General features: G+C 34.4%; 2 protein-coding genes across 3 annotated transcripts; one reads left to right on the top strand and one right to left on the bottom strand.

Annotated features, from left to right (window-relative positions):
* Window positions 1-1,987: 1,987 nt before the first annotated feature.
* PlexB (plexin B) lies at window positions 1,988-8,375 on the bottom strand. Its single transcript, XM_088241797.1, has one exon. The coding sequence runs from the start codon at window positions 8,169-8,171 to the stop codon at window positions 2,457-2,459; it is 5,715 nt and encodes a 1,904-aa protein (XP_088097923.1). The 5' UTR covers window positions 8,172-8,375; the 3' UTR covers window positions 1,988-2,456.
* Window positions 8,376-13,225: 4,850 nt separating this feature from the next.
* Window positions 13,226-20,735, top strand: mTTF (mitochondrial transcription termination factor). Of its 2 annotated transcripts, none has more exons than XM_088241794.1 (6): window positions 13,226-13,745; window positions 15,409-15,587; window positions 16,998-17,094; window positions 18,208-18,373; window positions 20,119-20,269; window positions 20,469-20,735. In XM_088241794.1, the coding sequence occupies exons 1-6, from the start codon at window positions 13,319-13,321 to the stop codon at window positions 20,700-20,702; spliced, it is 1,254 nt and encodes a 417-aa protein (XP_088097920.1). In that variant the 5' UTR covers window positions 13,226-13,318; the 3' UTR covers window positions 20,703-20,735. The 2 variants fall into 2 exon arrangements, with proteins under 2 accessions (XP_088097920.1, XP_088097921.1); XM_088241795.1 differs by lacking the exon at window positions 13,226-13,745 and adding an exon at window positions 13,999-14,377.
* Window positions 20,736-20,761: the final 26 nt, after the last annotated feature.

The following is a 20,761-nucleotide window of genomic DNA, read 5'->3' as shown; positions in this document are numbered from 1 at the left end:
ACGACATGTAGCAAACTTCACAGGAGAGCGAATGAAAGTTTTTTTTTAACTGAAATCTCATATTTTAAATATTTATTTAAATTACGAGGAATCACACCAATATAATCGGTATTTATGATATTTTATTAATAAAAAAAAATGTATTTACAAACATTAATTAAAATGTTTGACCACAAAGAGTAAATATTTATACTTATATATGCAACAAATTTATTAAAAAAAAAAATAATTAAGAAAAGTTTAATTGGCTCTTCTGTAAAGTTGCTACATGTCACTTAAATTTTGCCTTTCTACCGATATAATCTTACACCATTTATATTTCTAACTACATGCACAAGGGTTGATAGTTAGTTATATTATATTTACTCTTTTTTTCACATTGTTTATTTAGTTGATCCTAAGGTCTTCTTAATAAGCACTTTTTTTACCCCCTTTTAACTGTGTTGCTAGCACTAACCTTCCTTTCGATGTTTCAATATCCTTATGCATGTTATTCCAAGAAAACATACTTTTGGAATATACTCTGTATGCAAATACTCCTCAGTTTAAATTCACTCCTTGACATCTTGACATCTTCTATGCAAACTCAAGTGATCTGTCTTATATGCTAATATTTACAACAAACTAAACCATCACACCGTTTCGCCATAGGGTATGCAGAGAGGATAGAGCACTACGCCTGTCTGCATACAAACCTGGCTTTCTTTACATTCATAAATCTTGCCATGCACATACGGCGATTATTCTGACTATTGACATGTCCGTCTTTAAGTATTTGTTAGATTTGGTCTTGTCCATTTTCTGCATAAACTAACATTCGCATAGTAATTCTTTTAGTCATTATTTCTCAATCCATTCGCTCTACATGTCCAAACCAAGCACTCCTTTATTGATTTTTGTCGATAATGCTTGTCTCAGCCTACATAATACAGGGATCTCGACATTTGTTCACCAATTTTACATAGTTTTATCACATTTGCCTGGGGATGGCATTTTGTCAGCATTCAGCCAACCTTTCTCTTCCTTTTTTTCCAATCCATACTTCGCTTCCATCCTAAGGGTCGGCACCAGACCCCATTGTGAGCTGCTAATTTGCCTACTGCAAAAAACATTTATTTCCCAAGATTACTGAGCTGGTCCCACCAAATACTGAGCATGACATGTGGTTATCGTAATGGACCCACTTTTCATCCCCAGTCACAATGCGATCCGGAAAGAAATCCCTTCCGTCTTGCCTTTCAAGCAACTGTTCACAAGCAAGCAAACGCCGTTCAACATCTCTTGGTTTCAACGCATACGGCACCCAATTTCCTTGCTTCTGAATCATTTCTATGGTTTTGAGTTGTTTTGAAATCGCTTTTTGAGTCACTCACAACGATAGCGCTAATACTTCTTAACTTCGACACAAGTCTTCATCAAGTAATGCCTTCAATTTTGTATCTTTGAAAATCTTCTCTCTTCCACTGCTATGGCTGTCTTTGACGTGAAAATCACAGTTTTTGAATCGTTGAAACCACTCACGACACGTTATTTCACCTGTAGGGGCCTCACCATAAGTATTTGAGAGCATTCAACGAGCCTTTAATGAAAACCTCCCGCAAATGATGAAAATTTGGCTCGTAAACTGATATTTTCAATCGAGAATAACTTTATGATGCAGACACAAATTGACTAATGTTTCTATGAGGTAACGTTGACAGATGCCCAAGTTTATTGCATGACGTGTATGATCCATCGACCACTACTTACCGCTAAAGCCATCTACAGAAAAACGGTTATCATCATTATTTATCCACACATAATATTGTAAAACTTGGAATAACAATTTATTGATACCCATTCTCACTAATGAAAGATTTATAAAGTAAACCATAAAGAGGAGTGATTATAAAAAGGGGGTATTTTCTTCAAACAAAACATTTTTAGAAGTTTGTAATCACGATATTTAATTGACAATAACGTAAATTTAAATTACAATCATGGCAATTTTTGATCACTTAATACACAAATAAAAAAAAATAGACATTCTGAAAACTTTCCTATAGTAAGTATGTATATACATGAAATACTTGTATTATTTACATTAATATAATGTATTAGAATGTCGATTTAGTATATAATATTAATCATACACAAATAAAAAATACTTATATGCTCTAATAGTTTAATTATATTATATATATTTATGTATATATATACGTATATAGTACAATCTTATTTATGAAATTAATGTTCAGACATCTTCATTATATAAAAAAACTTATAATATAAAAGTACATTATTTCATAATTATATGTTGATTTTTGTGAAATCAAATCACACTATTACTGTCAGTTGGGCAACTATTAATAAGCTTAAGATTAAATTACAATAAAAAACGTGTAAAAGTCTGTACTAAAACACAATCACAAAAAGGATAAGTCATGAGTAAAGATGTTCAGATTATCACCATCGGGTCAGCACTGAGAATTGGGATCACCTTCTAAAGTACAAGCTACTAACTCCAATTTGTGCGCCAAATGCATTTTATTACAGTGAGGATCCATTTCTAATGCAATTAAAACCTGATCTCTATACTTGTTTACATAAATGTACAATTCTTTCAGAGCAGAAATGGTATCAAATTCATTGACTTGCTGAACAGACAGCTGTTGCATCGAAGTGCTCATTTCTTGGTCAGTAATCTGTGGTAAGTTAGATACAGCTTGGTAAAACTGGAACACCATATCTCGGTACACAGGGATATCCTTTGCAAATAAGAGCTTGTTAGAGGGAGAATCTTTACACAGGCGATGTTCTGTCATAGAACAAGCGTCCATAAATGTTTGGGCAATCACGGATAAACAGGAATCTACAGTCATGGTTTTATTTATATCAAATATAAAATTGGGATTTTTTATGAGGTTCACCCAGAATCTTAAAGGAAGACTATTGGATTTCCACGCGTGAACTACCTCGGGATTAGCAATACCATGCATTAGAGCAGCCTCATCAAATAAATCAAACAACCATTTAACAGCCGGAGGTAATATTTCATTGACTGTTAAAATTGTGTTAAAGAAATCATCTACAAACTTGTTAATGGTTCCTTTAGTTGACAAAAGTCTAGTTAAAAATATTTCAGGAATGGCTTTATGCATGTGTTCCGATGTTTTACTAGCAAAATGGTGATAATCTACCGGTTTTACGAGATGATAGATATGAGAGTTGTTATCAGAATCCATACCTCCATTAATGATACGTAAATGTGCATTAGAGCAATACATATCAGTGCAATTTCTACAAGGCTGTTTGTAAGTCGTATTAAAGCTGTCATTTTGTCTCGAAATCAAAGACATAATGGCGGATTCTTTTACTCCGTAGTGAGCTAAAGTATTAAGTTTTTTCCAACCATTTATAGTCTTAGTAGTGAGATCTTCATCTTGTAAAATTAAATGACCACCTCTGCCATGGCGCCATTCTAAATCAACTTCATAAACGGACGGTCGGGAAGAAAAAGGCGTATTTTTAAAAAGTGCATCTAAAATTTTTGATTTTACTTGAGATATCGTATCACAATCTAAAACTTTACATTGTACTTTCTCATCGAGGTCATCTTGCAAGATGTGAAGTGTAACTACCTGGTGATCTATTTGTTCCTTTAGTAATCTCTCTTCAGAAAGACAGTATCTGGCCTCATGCGTTATAGCATCCACCAATCCCTTTTCCACTTGATGCTTGATGGCCTTAAATAATAAAAATAAGGATGAACCCGCATAATCCTTTAAGTAATAATACATACACAGAGCCATCCAGTTAGTCAACATTTTCTCCACGACACTTTCTGTACGCCGCAACATGAGCTGTGGGTGCTTGGTACAGACAGACTTGTCTATTAACCGTAACAGTAAGCACTTGAGAATATCTGTCGCGTATTCCATTTTACCCATTAAAACGACCATTAAAAGAGAAGCTACATTGACTTTATCTCTAATATTAAAAGACTTTTGAGCTTCTAAAGTATCTATAAATGATAGTAAGAAGCATTTATTATTAATTAGCTGTTCAAACTGAAGCATAGCTACATCGTAATTATTTCTAGGTCCGTTAATCAAAGACTTTTGAATATTGAGTATAGGGTGATCGGAAACACCAGGGAAGAAAACATTCATCACATAATTAATATGATCCAATGTAGGAATTCCTGAGTTTTCTAAATCAGCAGCCAAATCTGACATATCAGTTTGAAGTTCAGCAAATGCTTGTTTGCATTCTAATCTTACATTACTTTCCAATGTATCCATTTGTATTTGAATCCTTTTGTATTCTCGCTCAGCTTTAGTACTCTTTCGTCTATAGACAACTAATACTATCATGAATATCAAAACTAAGAAGAATGTTCCTGCAGCTGTACCAGCAACAGCCTCTGGAGGGAAGGTGTAATTTTTCATTACTTCATACCTTAAGTAACCCAAAGAAAACTTCAAAGATTTGCCAATTTTTATGACAACTAAAGGCAGATTAACTTCTTTGATCTGAATCCCATTTTCGTCAGTATTAGCCGGTTGCATTTCAGGTGGCGTACAAACAAGTTGAGTCATAGTTAGACTCGTAAGATTACAAGAGCGTATGCCAATTGTAACAGAAACATCTGATTCGTCACTAGCCCGAATTAAATTTTCACCCTCGATGACTAAAGTGTCACCTTTATAAGGTTTTATTTTATTAGGAAATGTATAAACTTGAGGGTCATCTACATAAACCATTTGAGGTCTTAAAGATTGAAAATGTTTCTCCAAATCTTGAACTGTCTCAACGGAGTCCATTGTGAAACCAATCTTCATGACTACCTGGGGCTTGACAGAGGGAAGTTTGGCAACTGATAAGCGCATTATTTCTGTGAATTTACTGTTGGCTGCTGGACTGGGACATTCCATTTGATTTGAATTTAGCACTACACACACTGTACTATTTACAGATATTATCTCACTTCCATAAAATATATTCATTTCAGGTTTTTGAATGCTATGCAAATTCGTGCCATGTATTGTAATCATTCTTCCTCCAGATACAAAACTTTCGAGAGGTTTGATTTCCATAATAGTTGGATCAACCACATAGTTAAAAAGATTACCAACCAAAGTACGATTAGCGTTATCGATAGATATAGTCAATATTTGGATCATTCTAGGGATATGAGATTTAGATGTAACACAAATAAGTCTGCTATTAGAGGTTTGAGTGTTATTAACTTGGCAAACCAACTCGTCTAAGTACGCGAAAATTTTTGATCCGATATTAAGGTGCTGACCCGTTATGGCAAGTTGAGTGCCTCCAGATACTGGCCCGATAGAAGGATATATTCCTTGCAACTTAATATCTTTATAGCTAAATTGAACTGCTGACTCTGTAAAACCAGCATCATTACCTACAACGACAGGAGCAACAATAGACTCATTAGAAGCTCCAGTACGGCAAGTTATGCTGACAGATACTTCAAAATCTACAATTTCACAAGGGACATCCCCAATGCGAACCTTGCCTGTCACTTCTTCCTCCTTGAGGCCGAGATTACTACCCTCGATGGTAACCAGAGTACCTCCTTCGATAGGACCACTCAGGGGCTTGATCATATCAATACGGGGCCGGGGGCACTCCGCTACAGGGGGCTCCAAGCACGACTCGCTGTAGGAGCAGGAATGACTGCACCATGTGCACTGGTACACACTGTTTCTAGTGATACACAGGGAGCAGTCGGCGTGTTCTCTATGAGAGCCTAATATTTCACATTTATAAAGAGTAATTTTTATAGTATCAATATAATGTTTTAGATTCCATACCACTTTTACCGTTACATTATATTCTCCTATATTTTCCTCGTATGAATATGTAGTTTTGTCGCAAACTATAAAATGTTTAAAATCTGAAGATTCCACTCTTGCGGGCACTATCATTTTCGCAACTTCTATACTGACAACGCATTGAAACCCAGTGTGCCCGGACTGAAGATGAGGAAGATTCTCAACCTCCAGTTTAAGCTCTTTAGGAACATTGTTCGGAATTAGAATAGGTTTAGAGTAATGGCGAATACGTGGGCAGTGATTCACTCCGTGGGTAAGAAGCTTATTAGGATTGTTTTCTCCACTAATTACAGTCCTCTGACACATGGAAGAGTTGTGGGTGCACTTATTATCGTATACGCACCAATTACAAGCCCACTGGCTGTTAACACACTTATAGCAAGTTGTATGCACGGAACAATCGAAGAAAGAAAATATACGAGAGACAAAATCCTTGTTAGTTTCTGACGAATGCACTGACAGCGGAACTGAAATATGATCGAGCGATCCGGGAATATTAGGACGATGATAAACAGTAGGAGTGGGACAAGCCAAGCCATTGGATGTCACCGTGGCATCCATCGGAGGAGCGGTGCCAAACACACATTTGTAGTTGGCACCCGCAGGAAGCTCCGGAAGGGTGCGGATAGTCAGCCGGACGGTTGTCATCTCGCTGATTGGAATGCGATCGGGAAAAACTTGCTCGAAGTCAATGCACTGCTGCCCTGTGTATTGAGAGAGCCATCGCGGTGCGCTGTGTGTGCCCTTCTGGCAGGCACTCTGGAGGGTACAGCGCTTCTCCAGGGAACACCAGCCGCAGTATGGATCATTGGATTCTAGGCAAGCCGAGCAATTAGTGAATGATGAGCAATGCTCCACAGGTAGAGAATATATGGTGTGTTTTGACAAAACGTATAATATGTTTTTACTAGTGGACAATGTTGTATCTGGTAGAATCGGATGTCCCGGTGAGAGGGAGATCTCGCCGTATTCTAGAGCCGAAGTATTACCGAGTACTACTTTTTTTAGAGTACCATTCTTTGTGCCAAAAAAGCCAATAGTATGAGATCCTGTGACTCCTACTGTAACTGATGTTAGATGAGTATTATTATAATCTTTAATGGCTGTTGCGGAAATGGGGAACATTCCGCTAATTTTTAAACCAACTTGACAAAAATTTAAAATATTTCCAGTGGTTCCAGCACTCGGACATTTTCCATCCGATATCATGCCAGACACATAAGCCATATTACGAGACATGATACTCCCGTTAAAACACATGTGAATATTTTCATCAAACTTGGCTTCAATATCCAACAGTGAAAAAACACATATCGCAGAACGAGAAGTGGGTTCGTTTGTTATTCCTCGGGAAGGACTAAATACACCCACTAACACAGGGTCATTAACCTCAATACCCATTTCTGCCGCCAAATTCTCTCCCGCCAGTGTCACCTTGGCATCTTGAATAAGATTATAGTTCTCCGGAGCCTTTTTTCCCCTCACGGGAGCGGAACACTGAAGAGTAACTTCTGTATAACTGTTGTAATTATCATCGTCCACGCAAGTTCTGGCCAGACGTGAAACGTAACCTTGTTCTTCATTCCCTGGCAAATAAGACTGTTTCTGTATAAGCACAAAATACGCATAGTCACTAGCATTAAAACCATACACATATTGCACAAGAAAGTTGTCTCTATATTTTACATCTATTTGTATGAATGATTGTTTAGAAAATGAAAATTCAGCTACTTCTAGAGTATACAGATTTCTACTCGCTATAGCTGGAACATCGTGACGGTATTCACCATTGTTAGTAAAAGTCGTTCCCACAAATAAAACGTTTGATCTGTCCCAAGTATTATAGCGCTCAGGACCGATGTAAGCATAAGTGGACGCCTCTTCACTGTTAGCTGCTACACTAATAGGTATAAACTCTGGTTTTGCAGATATATCTGCTAATTTATACTTTTTACACGCTCCTTGAGCCACTGAACCGCAGGCGATCAAAACTTTACTTTCTTGATCTATCACTAGAACCTTGTTGATGTTATTAGTCAGAGTAGTATGAATATCCTGCGCGTCGCAGCCGCTAGCGTGACACATGGGGTTGTCGTTGACTGGACCAGTGATGACTGCATGCTCGATAAGTAGCTCTGGAGACAGTTGAAGAATCTGGTTACCCGCACCAGCGTATACTTGTCCCGTCGAAGTATCTAGTGCCAAGTGGGTAAACCGCGTAGTTTTATTTTGGGTCGGCGGATACCTTCCTATAATGCTTTGAGTGGATGCTCCGCAAAATATTGCGAGGAGCCAAAGCACCGAAACAATCCGAGCCCTTCCCATGATCATTATGCCATTGCCTGAGTTTCGAGTTATTCTTTTAATCGTGAATTAAACTAGATTTTATTCGCAGTTAAGCACTTTCAACCCATAATAGTTCTTCAAACACAATATTCGGAAAGAAAATTCGCACAATTGACTACTAGAACTTCGGAAAAATACGACACTAGATTCACCGAACACAACAAAACCATTTTGAAAACCTTCTGTAAAAATGGATGTCAAAGCAAAGCGGGGTTGTTGTTAGAAAGAGACAAGTGATTTCATTTATTCGTCTTTGAAAACTGGTTAACATTTAGTTCTATGTCCAATTCAAGAACTCTTAAGTTAAATATCTAAAAGTAAAATTTACCAGGAAAATATTGGTAGAATTATTTATGAAAATCAGCGAGAAACAATTTTTACAAAATTTTTATAAGTTTTGATTAGGTATCATATTATAATTATGAGTAAGGCATCGATTCATCCTTTGGAAAACGAAACGAAATAATATATCTATCTCATTCTAATACGATAAAGCTCAATTCGCATCTTTGAACACTATATTTTACAAGAAAATTATAGGCAAGTAAGACCACTGGTTAAATATTTCCATTGCACGTCTTCCACATCTTCGGTTAGCTTTGAACATTTTTGTTAGGTGCACTTAAAATGAGTCAGTAGTGATGGAAACTGGAAATCAAAACACTCCTTGAAAAGCTTCGATTACAAATTACACTCAGCCAGTTGGTTCTTTTTTTTACTTATTATTATTATGGATAACTTATATAGCGCCATTTTTGTAACTCTATACCTCAAGGGCGCTTTACAAAGTGATTCTATATAGATAAATAAATTTAATCAAAGCCTTTAAATTTGTAATTTAATCAAAAGAATTTATTTTGGTATCCCATTCTACGGATTTATTCAAATGATTTAGAAAACAAGGGGATTTTAAGTTTTTTCCGAAACACCACTTCACTCTCACAGGCTCGCACTTCTGCTGGGAGAGCATTCCATACCATAGAACCTGCGACCGCAAATGCGCATTCACCGAACTTAGTGCGCTGTTTGCGTAGACGTATAATAAACTTTTCTCTCGCCGTACACTTCGCTGATCTAAGCGTAAGACGCCTGTCAGCTAGTTCATCTGGAATGCATAGTTCCTTTAGATATTCCGGAGCAGAGTTGTGCAGTGATTTATACATAAGCCAACTGAGTTTGTATTCCACCCTCTGTGGAAAACGTAGCCAGTTAAATTTCCGAAGTAGTGAAGTTTACTTACCTACCAATATAGCACGGAAATTTACCAACATTCTCTGCATGTGTTTTTTTTTCTTATATTTATTTTTAGTTGTATTTTTGCTGAGTTGTCACTATTTTATAACTCACACTTCCAACAGAAATTGAAAAACACAACATGGAAGTCTAAAACAATTTTACATATTATGAAAAACTGTGTTCATTGTATCTATATTTTCTCCTATTAATGCATGAAGGCCTAACGATCAGTCTTGCGCTTGCCAGTCCTAGAACGCCGAATTATTTCGGTGTAACATCATTCCCCTTCATGGAAAACCCAATCCATCATTCCTATCCTTAAACCTAACAAGGACCCAAATTTTGGTACTTCCTACCGCCCCATAGCCCTCTCCTCCACACTGTTAAAAGTTGCGGAACATATGGTGAGACAACGCTTGGACTGGTTTGCGGAGAGCTCAAAAATTCTCCCAGAGTCTCAATTTGGATTTAGGAAAAGAAAGAGCACTATTGAAAGCGTATCGGTTCTGACATCCGATATCAGAGCCGCTCTGACAGATAAAGAATTCCTAATCGGTGTCTATCTGGACATAAGTGGAGCATATGATAATGTTATAATACATATGGAAGCTAAAATGCTACGAATTGGAATCCCGCGAAAGCTCACTTCTTTTATAGCAAACTTGATTCTCTCCAGAAAGGTAGAAATCAGTGTTCGCGGTCATGCTGTGGTGGAGAGAGAGTTAAGCAAGGGACTACCTCAGGGTTCTGTCCTGAGCCCGATTCTCTTCAATATCTATACGCATGACATCAGCGGAATTGTTCCCTCAGAGACAAGTTTGGTTCAGTACGCGAACGACTTCTTCATGTATGCATATGGGAAGGACCCAAAGAATCTGGAAAATGTACTAAATTTAGGTATCAGAAATATCAGGAATTGGTTAGTGGATCATGGCTTAGACCTGTCGACTGGTAAAAGTAATGTCATAACCTTCTGTAGACAGCGAAAAATCCCAACCATAAAAATTCAGCATGGAGATGAGATAGTCCCTTTTACGACCCAGATTAAGTTCTTGGGAGTAGTTCTGGACACTCATCTTACATGCAACTCATACATAAATCAAATAGTAAAAAAGTGTCAAGCCGGATTGAATACGTTAAGAGCAGACTCGCGAGTATGGTGGGGGAGCCACCCTTTTATACAGAGACTTTTTTATACTGCGTATATCCGGAGCCATCTCAATTATGCCTCGTTCCTTTTAGAACCATGTTCGAAAAAGAATCTCCAAAGACTCGACCGGATTCAATCCCAAAGCCTGAGACTAGTCATCGGAGCAATGAAGTCCTCTCCAATTAACGCTTTACAGGTAGAGGCCTCTGATGCCCCACACGGAATGAGGAGACAATATTTGGCGGATAGGTTTTTGCTAAAAGAGTAACCTGCTCCTCAAAAAAGTAAAATCCCTCTCTGACAGTGTGACGTCATCATCTTTCTGGTCCCATAAACCGCTCCCTTTACTTGTCAACAGCTTTAGTTTTTACAAATCTTTTGAATTTAACATTAACCCTAAAGACCTTTTTCCCCTTTATCGTTTTCCATTTAAAGTTTCCATATACGCCCCAAATATTGAACTCACATTTGGAGTTGAAAGCCACCTACAGCCCCGGTGTACATTCAACCGTATTCGGTCGTCAAGATGGGTAGGTTGGAGAATTATCTACACTGATGGATCTCGGTCAGATTCGCCAACCCACACGGGTGCGGCCATATATTGTGAAGACGACGACTATCAAAAGTTGTACAAATTGCACAAGAATGCATCCGTATTTACAGCCGAATGTATCGCAATCCGAGAAGCTATCAAATACGCTTTACGCTCACAATATAGCAAGTTTCTTATCCTGTTGGATTCCCTGAGTGCCTTACAAAAAATCAAATCCCCCCCCATCCTCATATCCCGAGGACAAACTCTGCGTGGAAACTCGATTTCTTCTTTCTTTACCAGAGGCATCCAATAAAAGCATTTTTATGTCTTGGATCCCTAGCCATTGTGGTATTCCCGGGAACGAGAGGGTGGACGAGTTGGCAAAGGAGGCAGTTCATTCCGGGGATCCTGCCTATAGTAATTTTCTACCACTAGGTGATCTCCTCGTTATGACAAAAGAGGAGCAGCTTCACACATGGCAAGAATATTGGGTAACCTCCTCCCAAGCCAAGGGAAGACACCTTTTCCAATTGAAACCAAATGTAACAGAAAAGCCTTGGTTCTTCAAAGTGATTCTGAACAAATTTGAGACATCTTCTATATGCAGAATGCGCATTGGGCATTGTTGCAATAGTTCTCATTTGTTTAAAATCCATGTCCGGGACTCTGCCATGTGCAAATGTCAGCTTGAGGAGGAAGATCTGAATCATGTTTTCTTTGGATGCTCCATAAATGATTGTTATCCTGAGTTCCTATCTGACCTCTCCAAAATCAGCGTCCCATTCCCCATTATTATTTTAACTCTCTTGTCCCCACCCAATAAACAGATAATTAAAATTGTATGTAAATATGTAGTTATAAATAGAATTAACTTGTAAATAAGTTATATAGTAAGTAAAGTGTATGTTATATAAATACTAACACACTAACTTGTATGTATAGTACTAACACATGTGTAAATATTTCAATAAGATATTTTAAACTTGACACTGGCTAGAACACCCCAATTAGGGGTCAAAAAAAACAAAAAAGAAGAAGAAGAAGTGTAAAATCACTTCTTTACTAATAATAAAATCTAACCTGGGACCTCAAGCATGGTATGCAAACAGCCAACCACTGTACTACGGAGCGGACTCATCTCTTGATTTCCTTTTTCAGGATTTTTACTTCATTTTCACCTAATCAAGTCTAAAACATTTGTCTAGGATATTTGTTATATTTTACACACTAAACCGTATTTTCTAACTGGCCTGACATGGACGTTCATTACGTGTAACGTTCATTATTCTTCGTGTGTTTGAAGATCCATATTTCACAGTTCTTCCATATTACGTTGATTAGTAAAAAAGCTAAAATCTTTATTGATGTGGACAGCATCGTAGCTAGGGCCAAGCCAAATGGGAAGCTGAAAAGGCGCAACCCTCAGGGCGACGCACTATGCAGACCCACAGCTTTTTTTTTTTCATCATAGAAAATAAGTCTTGGGGGGCGCAAAATTCCAATCTTGCCAGAGACGCTCGTGATCCTAGGCATGACGCTAAATGTGGATGATATTTAGTAAAATTATTTCACTTTCTAGGAAACGCTTAAAATTACTTTTTAACTTCACGAAAATCAACAGATGGAATGATTAAAGAAATATGGGTGTTCAAACACAGGCAAATTTATTAATTTTACACAATATGTGTCAAGTGATTATTTAAACCGACTAGTGATAAGTATTAATTTCTGCAAATACCTAGGCTTCAATATTCTTCATGCAAAAACGTTCTCTATCGCTGTTGAAATATTAATCAGTTGAAAAAATATTTATTCATAGTTTTTAACGAAGTTATATTTAGTGAAAATACTTTATTTGAATGCCATTTACATTTGGAAACAGGGTTGTGGTCTTATGAAAGTGTCGCGGACTTACAAATCAAAAGACAGATTTACCCACTCTGCCACAACTTGATTCCCTTTTTCTAATGGTGAGTTATTTGGAACAGGTCAAAAATGACCCTAAAAATTTAAAAATATTATATTTCGCTAAATCATAGGTAAGTACAAACGAAAATATTTGTATGTATTTTAAAAAACGCATTTTATTTCTGTGTCTATGATCAAAAAGTAACTTTTGTCTGTGACCAAAAACCAACCACATCTATCAACTGTCAACATTGACAACTGACATTTAACCCTAAAACTTTATCAAAAATCATTTGAAGTTTTATGTCGAAACTTTTGTATTTTTCATTAAATCCACTTATAAATGTGAATATCAATAAAAAAATTGTTTCTCATCACGCAATGTTTAAAAAAAGTTATAATTGCTTGACAAGAACTTTACTTAACACTTATTATAAAGATATGAGATGTTTCGACGTTAAATCTCTAGACTTTAGAAACTATAGTAATAAAATTGACCTAAACAAAATAAAAAATTCATTGCGTTCTAAACATGAAGAGTATTTACGTGAAGTGTACATAAATTTTTTCGGCATTCGTGCTAGGAGTTTTGATAATTTTATTGAATCGAATAACTTTCTTTCTCATTTACACGGTGATCATGTGAAAACTAGTTTAGACAATTTGAAAGCCTACAATGTCAGTAAAAAAGTTATTGAAGAAAATATGACGCTCACTTGTCTAGATAGTGGTTTGTGGATTTTTATATTTTATTTATTTTTATTTGGGAAAAAAACAACAGTTTTTACATATATTGTATACAGAAAATAAGAATATGTATAAACGAAAATTGTGAAAACAGTCAATATAAATTTTCCACAGTGGTGTAAGCTATTGATTAAATACATTATCGGTATCAAAATAAAAGCAATTTAACAATTAAGAAATGTTAGGCACTCAGAAGTTGCAAATAAAATAAAAATACATATATTTATATACAGTAATAAAAATAAAGTAAATAAGATAAATTTAAAGAATAAGAGAAGAAAAAAGTTATAAAAAAATAATGTAAAAGGTACAAAATATAATAATGAACATACGAACATAATGAACATCGAACATACGAACATACAATTATGTAGATATTTATGCAAAAAGTTATTAACAGTTTTACTTGCTTCTCTGGAGTAATGAATAATAAGTGATCACATAACACACTCTGTAACATCCACCATTCTGCCTGTTTGTTTTTGAATATCCATATTTATTCAATTCTTCCATCCTTCCATACATCATCATTCCCCTTTCCGCACCTAATGGTGCATAGGGCACTGGATTGGTACACCAATTGCAGCATATCTCGATCAATTTTGTTACACGAAGGTAAGGTGATCAGTCTTACTTATAATAATAATTATTATTATTATTATGGATAACTTATATAGCGCCATTTTCGTAATATAATACCTCAAGGGCGCTTTACAAAGTGATTATATAAAGATATAAATTTAATTTTAACTTTTTAACTTCACTTTTTAACTAACTTACGCTTCAGGTACCAGTCCAGAGATTATGAAATATTCTAGTGTGAAAACACCCTTTAAAATAAATATTTCATACCAACCATGTCGGGATCGAACAAGCCGACAAGCTAAAAACACCTTTTTAAATAAATAATTCATTTCACCATGTCAGGAATCAAACCCGAGACCTCTTGCATGGTAAGCAAATGCGCTAACCACTAAACCAAGAGATCGACAATTCCATACAAGTTATCAAAATCACATATTATCATTTTTATTTACATAAACATACATCTTAATAATTATAATATAAATATAAATATTATAATATAAATATATTTCTTGTTATAAAATTTGAGTTTTAATGTCCCTTTCTAAGTAAAAGAGTTTTTTTTTTTTTTTTAATTTCTGCAAATTAAAAAATTATAAATAAATACAAAAATTCAAATAAAATGCATCAAAACCTTAAAAAAAATATGCATTTTAAACAATAAAAAATACAGCTATTCATATTTAAAGTATTAATTTTGTGGTCAAACTTTTTATTCAATGTTAGAAAATAATTGTACATAACCACTTACCGACTTTTCTATGTCTACCGGTTCCGTCCCGTTTCTTTGCAGGACATTAATTACACCAACAATGCAATACCCACTATAATACACCTTCACCTTAGTATTAGTTGCAACTAATTAATGTCCTGACAAAGAGACGGGTACGTCTCTAAACTGGTAGACATAGAAAAGTCAGTAAATGGCCATTCACAATTATTTACTAACATTTAATAAAAAAATATAACTTAAATTATTGTTGAAATTAAGAAACTAGTGAATTTATCAGTTTCTTGCACAAAATATTAAGTAACATTATGTCATTATCTTTTTATTTCAGAAATATTAAAGGATAGGTTAGTTTTATTGTCAAAAATGAATTTCAAGAACATTAATCATGGCGTCCCTTTTTTGCATTTACCTTCAAAAAGGTTATTTGAATTATACCTGCTGATAAAACACGAAGAAAAAAAAATTCCGGAATCAAACAGACTTTACTTCATCAGTAGTTACCTCAAGGTATTCCTTTTTAATTCTAATAATGGATTTTTAAAAACTAAATCAGGTGACAGTCCTGAGTCTCTTCCACTTTTTGTCTCAGTAATGAAATATCCACTGATTTAGTTTTTTTATCTGCAGTTTAAAATTATACAATGCGAGACATTGAAAAAAGATTTTCTGCATTTACCCAAGGTTATGAAGAGGTCAGGAATAAAATCTTTTTTATTGACTGATTTTAGAATTATTTGAGTAAAAAAAAAAAATACTGGGCTGTTCTCGATTTAATTTACCACACTTTGTTTTAACTATTGTTAATGAAAACTAAATAACTTTTGCAAAATATGAGTAGAGGCAAAAACATGGGGTAAAAAAATGTCCCTGAAATAAATTATTTTCATTTTAAAGATTGTATTGTATTTTTAAAAATTTTTGTTCATTTAATTAGTTATAAAAATGCATTAATTAAAAACGAACAGGTCATGAGCCCTGTAAATGCTTAGACTTTCATTTCGCCTCCCTTAAAATTTCTTAATCTCTCTTGAGATATTTTCCTATCTTTTTTTAAGGGGTTTAAGAGAGGGATATTTATCGCCTACAGTAAAACTTTTCTAAGAATGGTCGCCTGATTGTTCTACTTAGGAATGTGCTGATTTCCTAATTAAACCACAAAATGATGATTTAATCGATTTTTTATAGATAAAACATTGGATGGGTTGCATGAGTAACACATATTTAGGTATGCATCATTGTATATGTAATATTTGAAACTAAAAATATTTTTCTATCAACGAGGAACTTCAGCCCTATGGGAAATTGGATACAAAAAAAAAATTCTTGGACGCGGTAAAAATTAGACTATTAAATTGTACCGAAAAGTTTCTTAAAAATGTACGAAAAAATAATTTAAAATATTTTAACAAAAATGCACTACTTTAACGACATCACTGGTTCATAAGAACCAACCAATGATATGAGAGCTGTGAAGGATATTTGGTTTGCTTACCGTAAACAAACCAATCGGAAGAACTGACGGAGAAGAACCTCTGAGGTCACACGCGCGTCAGAAATACAAAACTTTAAAAAATCATTACGCTGATAATACGATATAAAAAAAAAAATTGGCTTAGTTTAATAGTATATTAACAAATGGAAAAAAAATAAAAAAAGACACCGAACTTCCTCATTTCCAAACAAAATAAAACAATGAATGAAATAGTGTAAACGTAATTATTTTTATATTTCGAAAATATCAATTAAGTGTTACATTAAAAATGTTTACATGAATTATTAATTTCATTCATTGAAATCCAAGAAAAAGTTGTCTCAAAAATATGATGGAATCATTTATAGAAAAAATGTACTGTAGTTGCATAAAACAAGAAACTAATATTGTGAAATTTCTCAAACTTCTATGCTTATCGTTTTCAGGTTGATCCGCAGGATGTTGCCAAGAGCATTACCAAAAGATTATTTGTTTACTTTATGTCATTTGAAAATCTACAAAATGCATTAAAAATATTATTAGGTAAGAAAATAAATTATTTAAAATATTAGATGTTTAATACTCATGTATTGAAATATCTGTTACTCTTAGTGTTCATTCACCAAGAGCAACAGATGTTTCAACAGAGAAAGGGAACCTCTTTGAGAAGAGAATGTGTAGATCTAGGCATTTACAAGGCTTATGATATGTCATTGGCTGGTTTTACACACTGTTGTACAACATTCACTATTCTCATTAAGCCAATGTGGAGAAGTTCCTATAAGGGCCCACAGCTAAAATTACCTCTCTTTCCCAACACTGCTTGGAGTACCTACATAGCCAGGAAATAAAACCCATTCAAACATCAGTTATTGTGAAATATAAACCTTGCACAATATAAGCAGTCAATAGTACTGTGACTCCCAGATAAAACATATAAATTATTTACCGTTCTGCCTAAATTTGAACATCAGTTTTCGTTAAATTCTTTTATCTTCTGATTTTTTGTGAAATCAATCTCTTTACCATCTCGATAGAATCCAACTGTCGAATTTCAAAACCTAGTAAGAAACAAATGCTTGAAAATCCATATTTTTGCTATTTCATAGTCACTGGATTCCATTCCATTATTCTCTGTGCTGTTGAATTTTTCTACAAAATCAGTTCATATAGGGGTAAATCTAACTACTATTTGCTTACAAAGTTATTAACAAACTTAAAATATAAATTGTACACTCCTGGCAATATTTAAATCTTGAACGAAGACATATTTTGACCACAAAATGCTTAAAATATGGAGGTCATTTTAAACAAAAATGCTTTGTTTTTTTTTCCTGTATTTAATTTTTCTATAAAACATTTTATTTTTACAGTAGCCTTACAAAACAAACTGTAAATAAAATCATAGCTAAGAAAAAATCTAAGAAGATATGAACATATATATATATATATATTTCATCACATATCATTTTGCCACATAAAAAAACCACCAAGGACTGATATGAATGGAAAGAAACCTATTTGAGGATTGAAAATAGAAGACATAAAAAAATCATTTTCACCAATAACAATTCAATACAATAATTTTTAAGACAGATTGGAATCAGGGTCTTTATAGATTTTTTATTTATTTGTTTTATATTTGTTAAATTGCAGATTTGGGGGTAAAACCAGAAAACATCCTTAGAGATTGGTGGGTTGTGAAATATTCCCCAAAGTTGATAAAACAAAGGTTTTTAGAAGTCAATGTGAATTTTCCGAGCCCTCAAAACAAAAACAATAAACCCTGGATGGTCAGGTGTCAAAAGGAATCATTAGATAGGTGAGTAAATATACTGGATAGTTTAACTACATTCATTGGATTATTAAATAGTAGATATTGCATATTATAATAGACAACATTCGACTTTAGTATATAATATATACTAAAATATTATTTAGTTTCTGAAAATGTATAGGTATGATGGTACAAAAACACAAAAGCTATGTATTTAAAAAAAATCAGAATGTGCATTTAAAAATAATTTATGCATATCATAAAGTTAACCAGCAATATTATTAGGTTGTTTTTATAAAATTGTTTAGAGATATGTAGTTGAATATTGCATTTTTTTTCATAAAATGTTCTATAACACGCTTGCATTGTTTAAAAAAATATAAATTATCTGAAATGTACAAAATAGCATCTTTAAATTATTATTTTTTTAAATATTGTGTCTTGGAGTAGGGCTCACATAAACATATTCTTATATGTGCTCTAATAATAACATAATAAATACATATATATAAATGGGCGCTGCGCTGGTTTGGACATGTAGAGCGAATGGACAGCGAAAGAATGGCTAAAAGGATCTACGATGCGAATGTTGATGACATGTTGGCGACATGTCAAGAGTAGGAATAATCGCCGTGGTTGCATGAGAAGATGTATAAATGTAGAAGAAGCGAGGTCTGTATGCAAAGACAGAGTGATATAGCGTTCTATACTCTCTGCCTACCCCTGCGGAGAAACGGCGTGATGGTTTGTTTGTTTGTATATATAAATTATTTATAAATTGTTAGTACTTCTAATACATCTTTTAAAAATATGTGCCCTCTTCACAGCTCCATGCAGGCTCGCCTGTGACATTGTCTTTGTCTGATCTAACCAGCGAGCTGTAGCTCTGCCTCTGCTTCTTCATCCTGGCACACTGCCCGTGATTACTATTTTCTCCAGATTTTCTGGGAATATGTTGGCAGCATACAGCAGATAGGCCTTCTAGTATGGAGACATGCCAACACCACATCTCGAAGGCATCTATTCTCTTCTGCTCACATGCTTTAATTGACACTATGTACATTTTTGTTTCCTTTAAGATGCCCCAATCTTGCCAAATTTTAGTCTGTTGAGCCATAGCAATTTTTGCAATTTGGATATGTCTTTTGATTTCTGTTGTGCAAGCACCGCCCGCAGAGATGGATTACCCAAATAAACAAAATCTTGCCCTCTTTCAAGGTCTTGGAGTCTTCTATGGTTGTAGGATATTAGTTATGTTACTAAAAATATATTATTAATACTTTTTTTTAAATTAACAACAAACCATCTTATGTATTGTTTTAGCATTTACTTTGTGAAAAAACATTTTGAATTGTTTTTTTCATTGTAGACTGTTTTAGCCATTCTTTCGCTCTGCATGTCCAAACCAATGCAGCACCCCTTTCTAAATTTCGACAATAATGCTTGTCTCAGTCTCACATAGTGCACGGATCTCGACATTCGTGCACCCTATCATACATCGTTTCACAACTTATTCGCCTAAGAGATCGCATTTTCACAGCATTCAGCCTACTTTCATCATTATTTTTCCAATTCCATACTTTGCTCTTATACATTAGGGCCGGAACCAGAACTCATTAGCAATCTTATAATTTACCCAAATATTAAAATTTTGGTGGCCATTTTCAACTTGTTGAAAATAAATTACTATTAAAAAATGGAAATCAAGTTTGAGTAGAGTGGGGGTTGAACCTCGGACCTCTGATATCTGCAAAACTAGCACCACAACCCGGATTCAACTTAATTTATAGGTCAATCTGTACGAAAAAAAAAACATTGGAACTCCTTGGAAAAAATAACTGTACAATGACATATCTTCAAGAAAGATTAAATTGCAGTACTGAAGCTGTACAGGCTATGGCTTTGAAAATACCAGCAATTCTTACTCTCCGAGTTCTTAAGGTAAAAATAATCATTACACTAATATATATGCATGTAAATATTTCAGATTTATAATGAAACATTCAAAATATTAATTAGTTTTGCTGTATATAGTTCTTTTGTTTATATCATTGTATTTACTTTGTCAATTGAAAACAAATGACATAAAAATTTGAAAAGTGTTTGTGATTTTTACCAATGATGTTTATGAACTTTTTAGGCACGGGACATACTTGATTTTTTATTTTCAAAGGGATATAATGCATCAGAAATTATTTCAGTACCAAGAGTACTCGCCCATTCATTAAAGACGATGCAAATGAGACTAGAGCTCCTACACCAAGTTGGACATCATCCCAAAAATTTGAATGTTTTATGTAAAAGTAAAAAAGATTTTGCAAAAATGCTGGAATCACTACAAAGCCCACTGATATCTAAAGTACATAAATCATGAATTTTTATTTAGTATAATAAACTGCATTGTTCCTATATTATAGTTATTATTATTAAAAA

Source organism: Micrasema longulum, unplaced genomic scaffold (genome assembly GCF_059751315.1).
Source record: "Micrasema longulum isolate JH-2025_06_02 unplaced genomic scaffold, ASM5975131v1 h1tg003078l, whole genome shotgun sequence".
Lineage (NCBI taxonomy): Eukaryota > Metazoa > Arthropoda > Insecta > Trichoptera > Brachycentridae > Micrasema > Micrasema longulum.
This window is presented reverse-complemented; position numbering and strand designations above follow the sequence as displayed.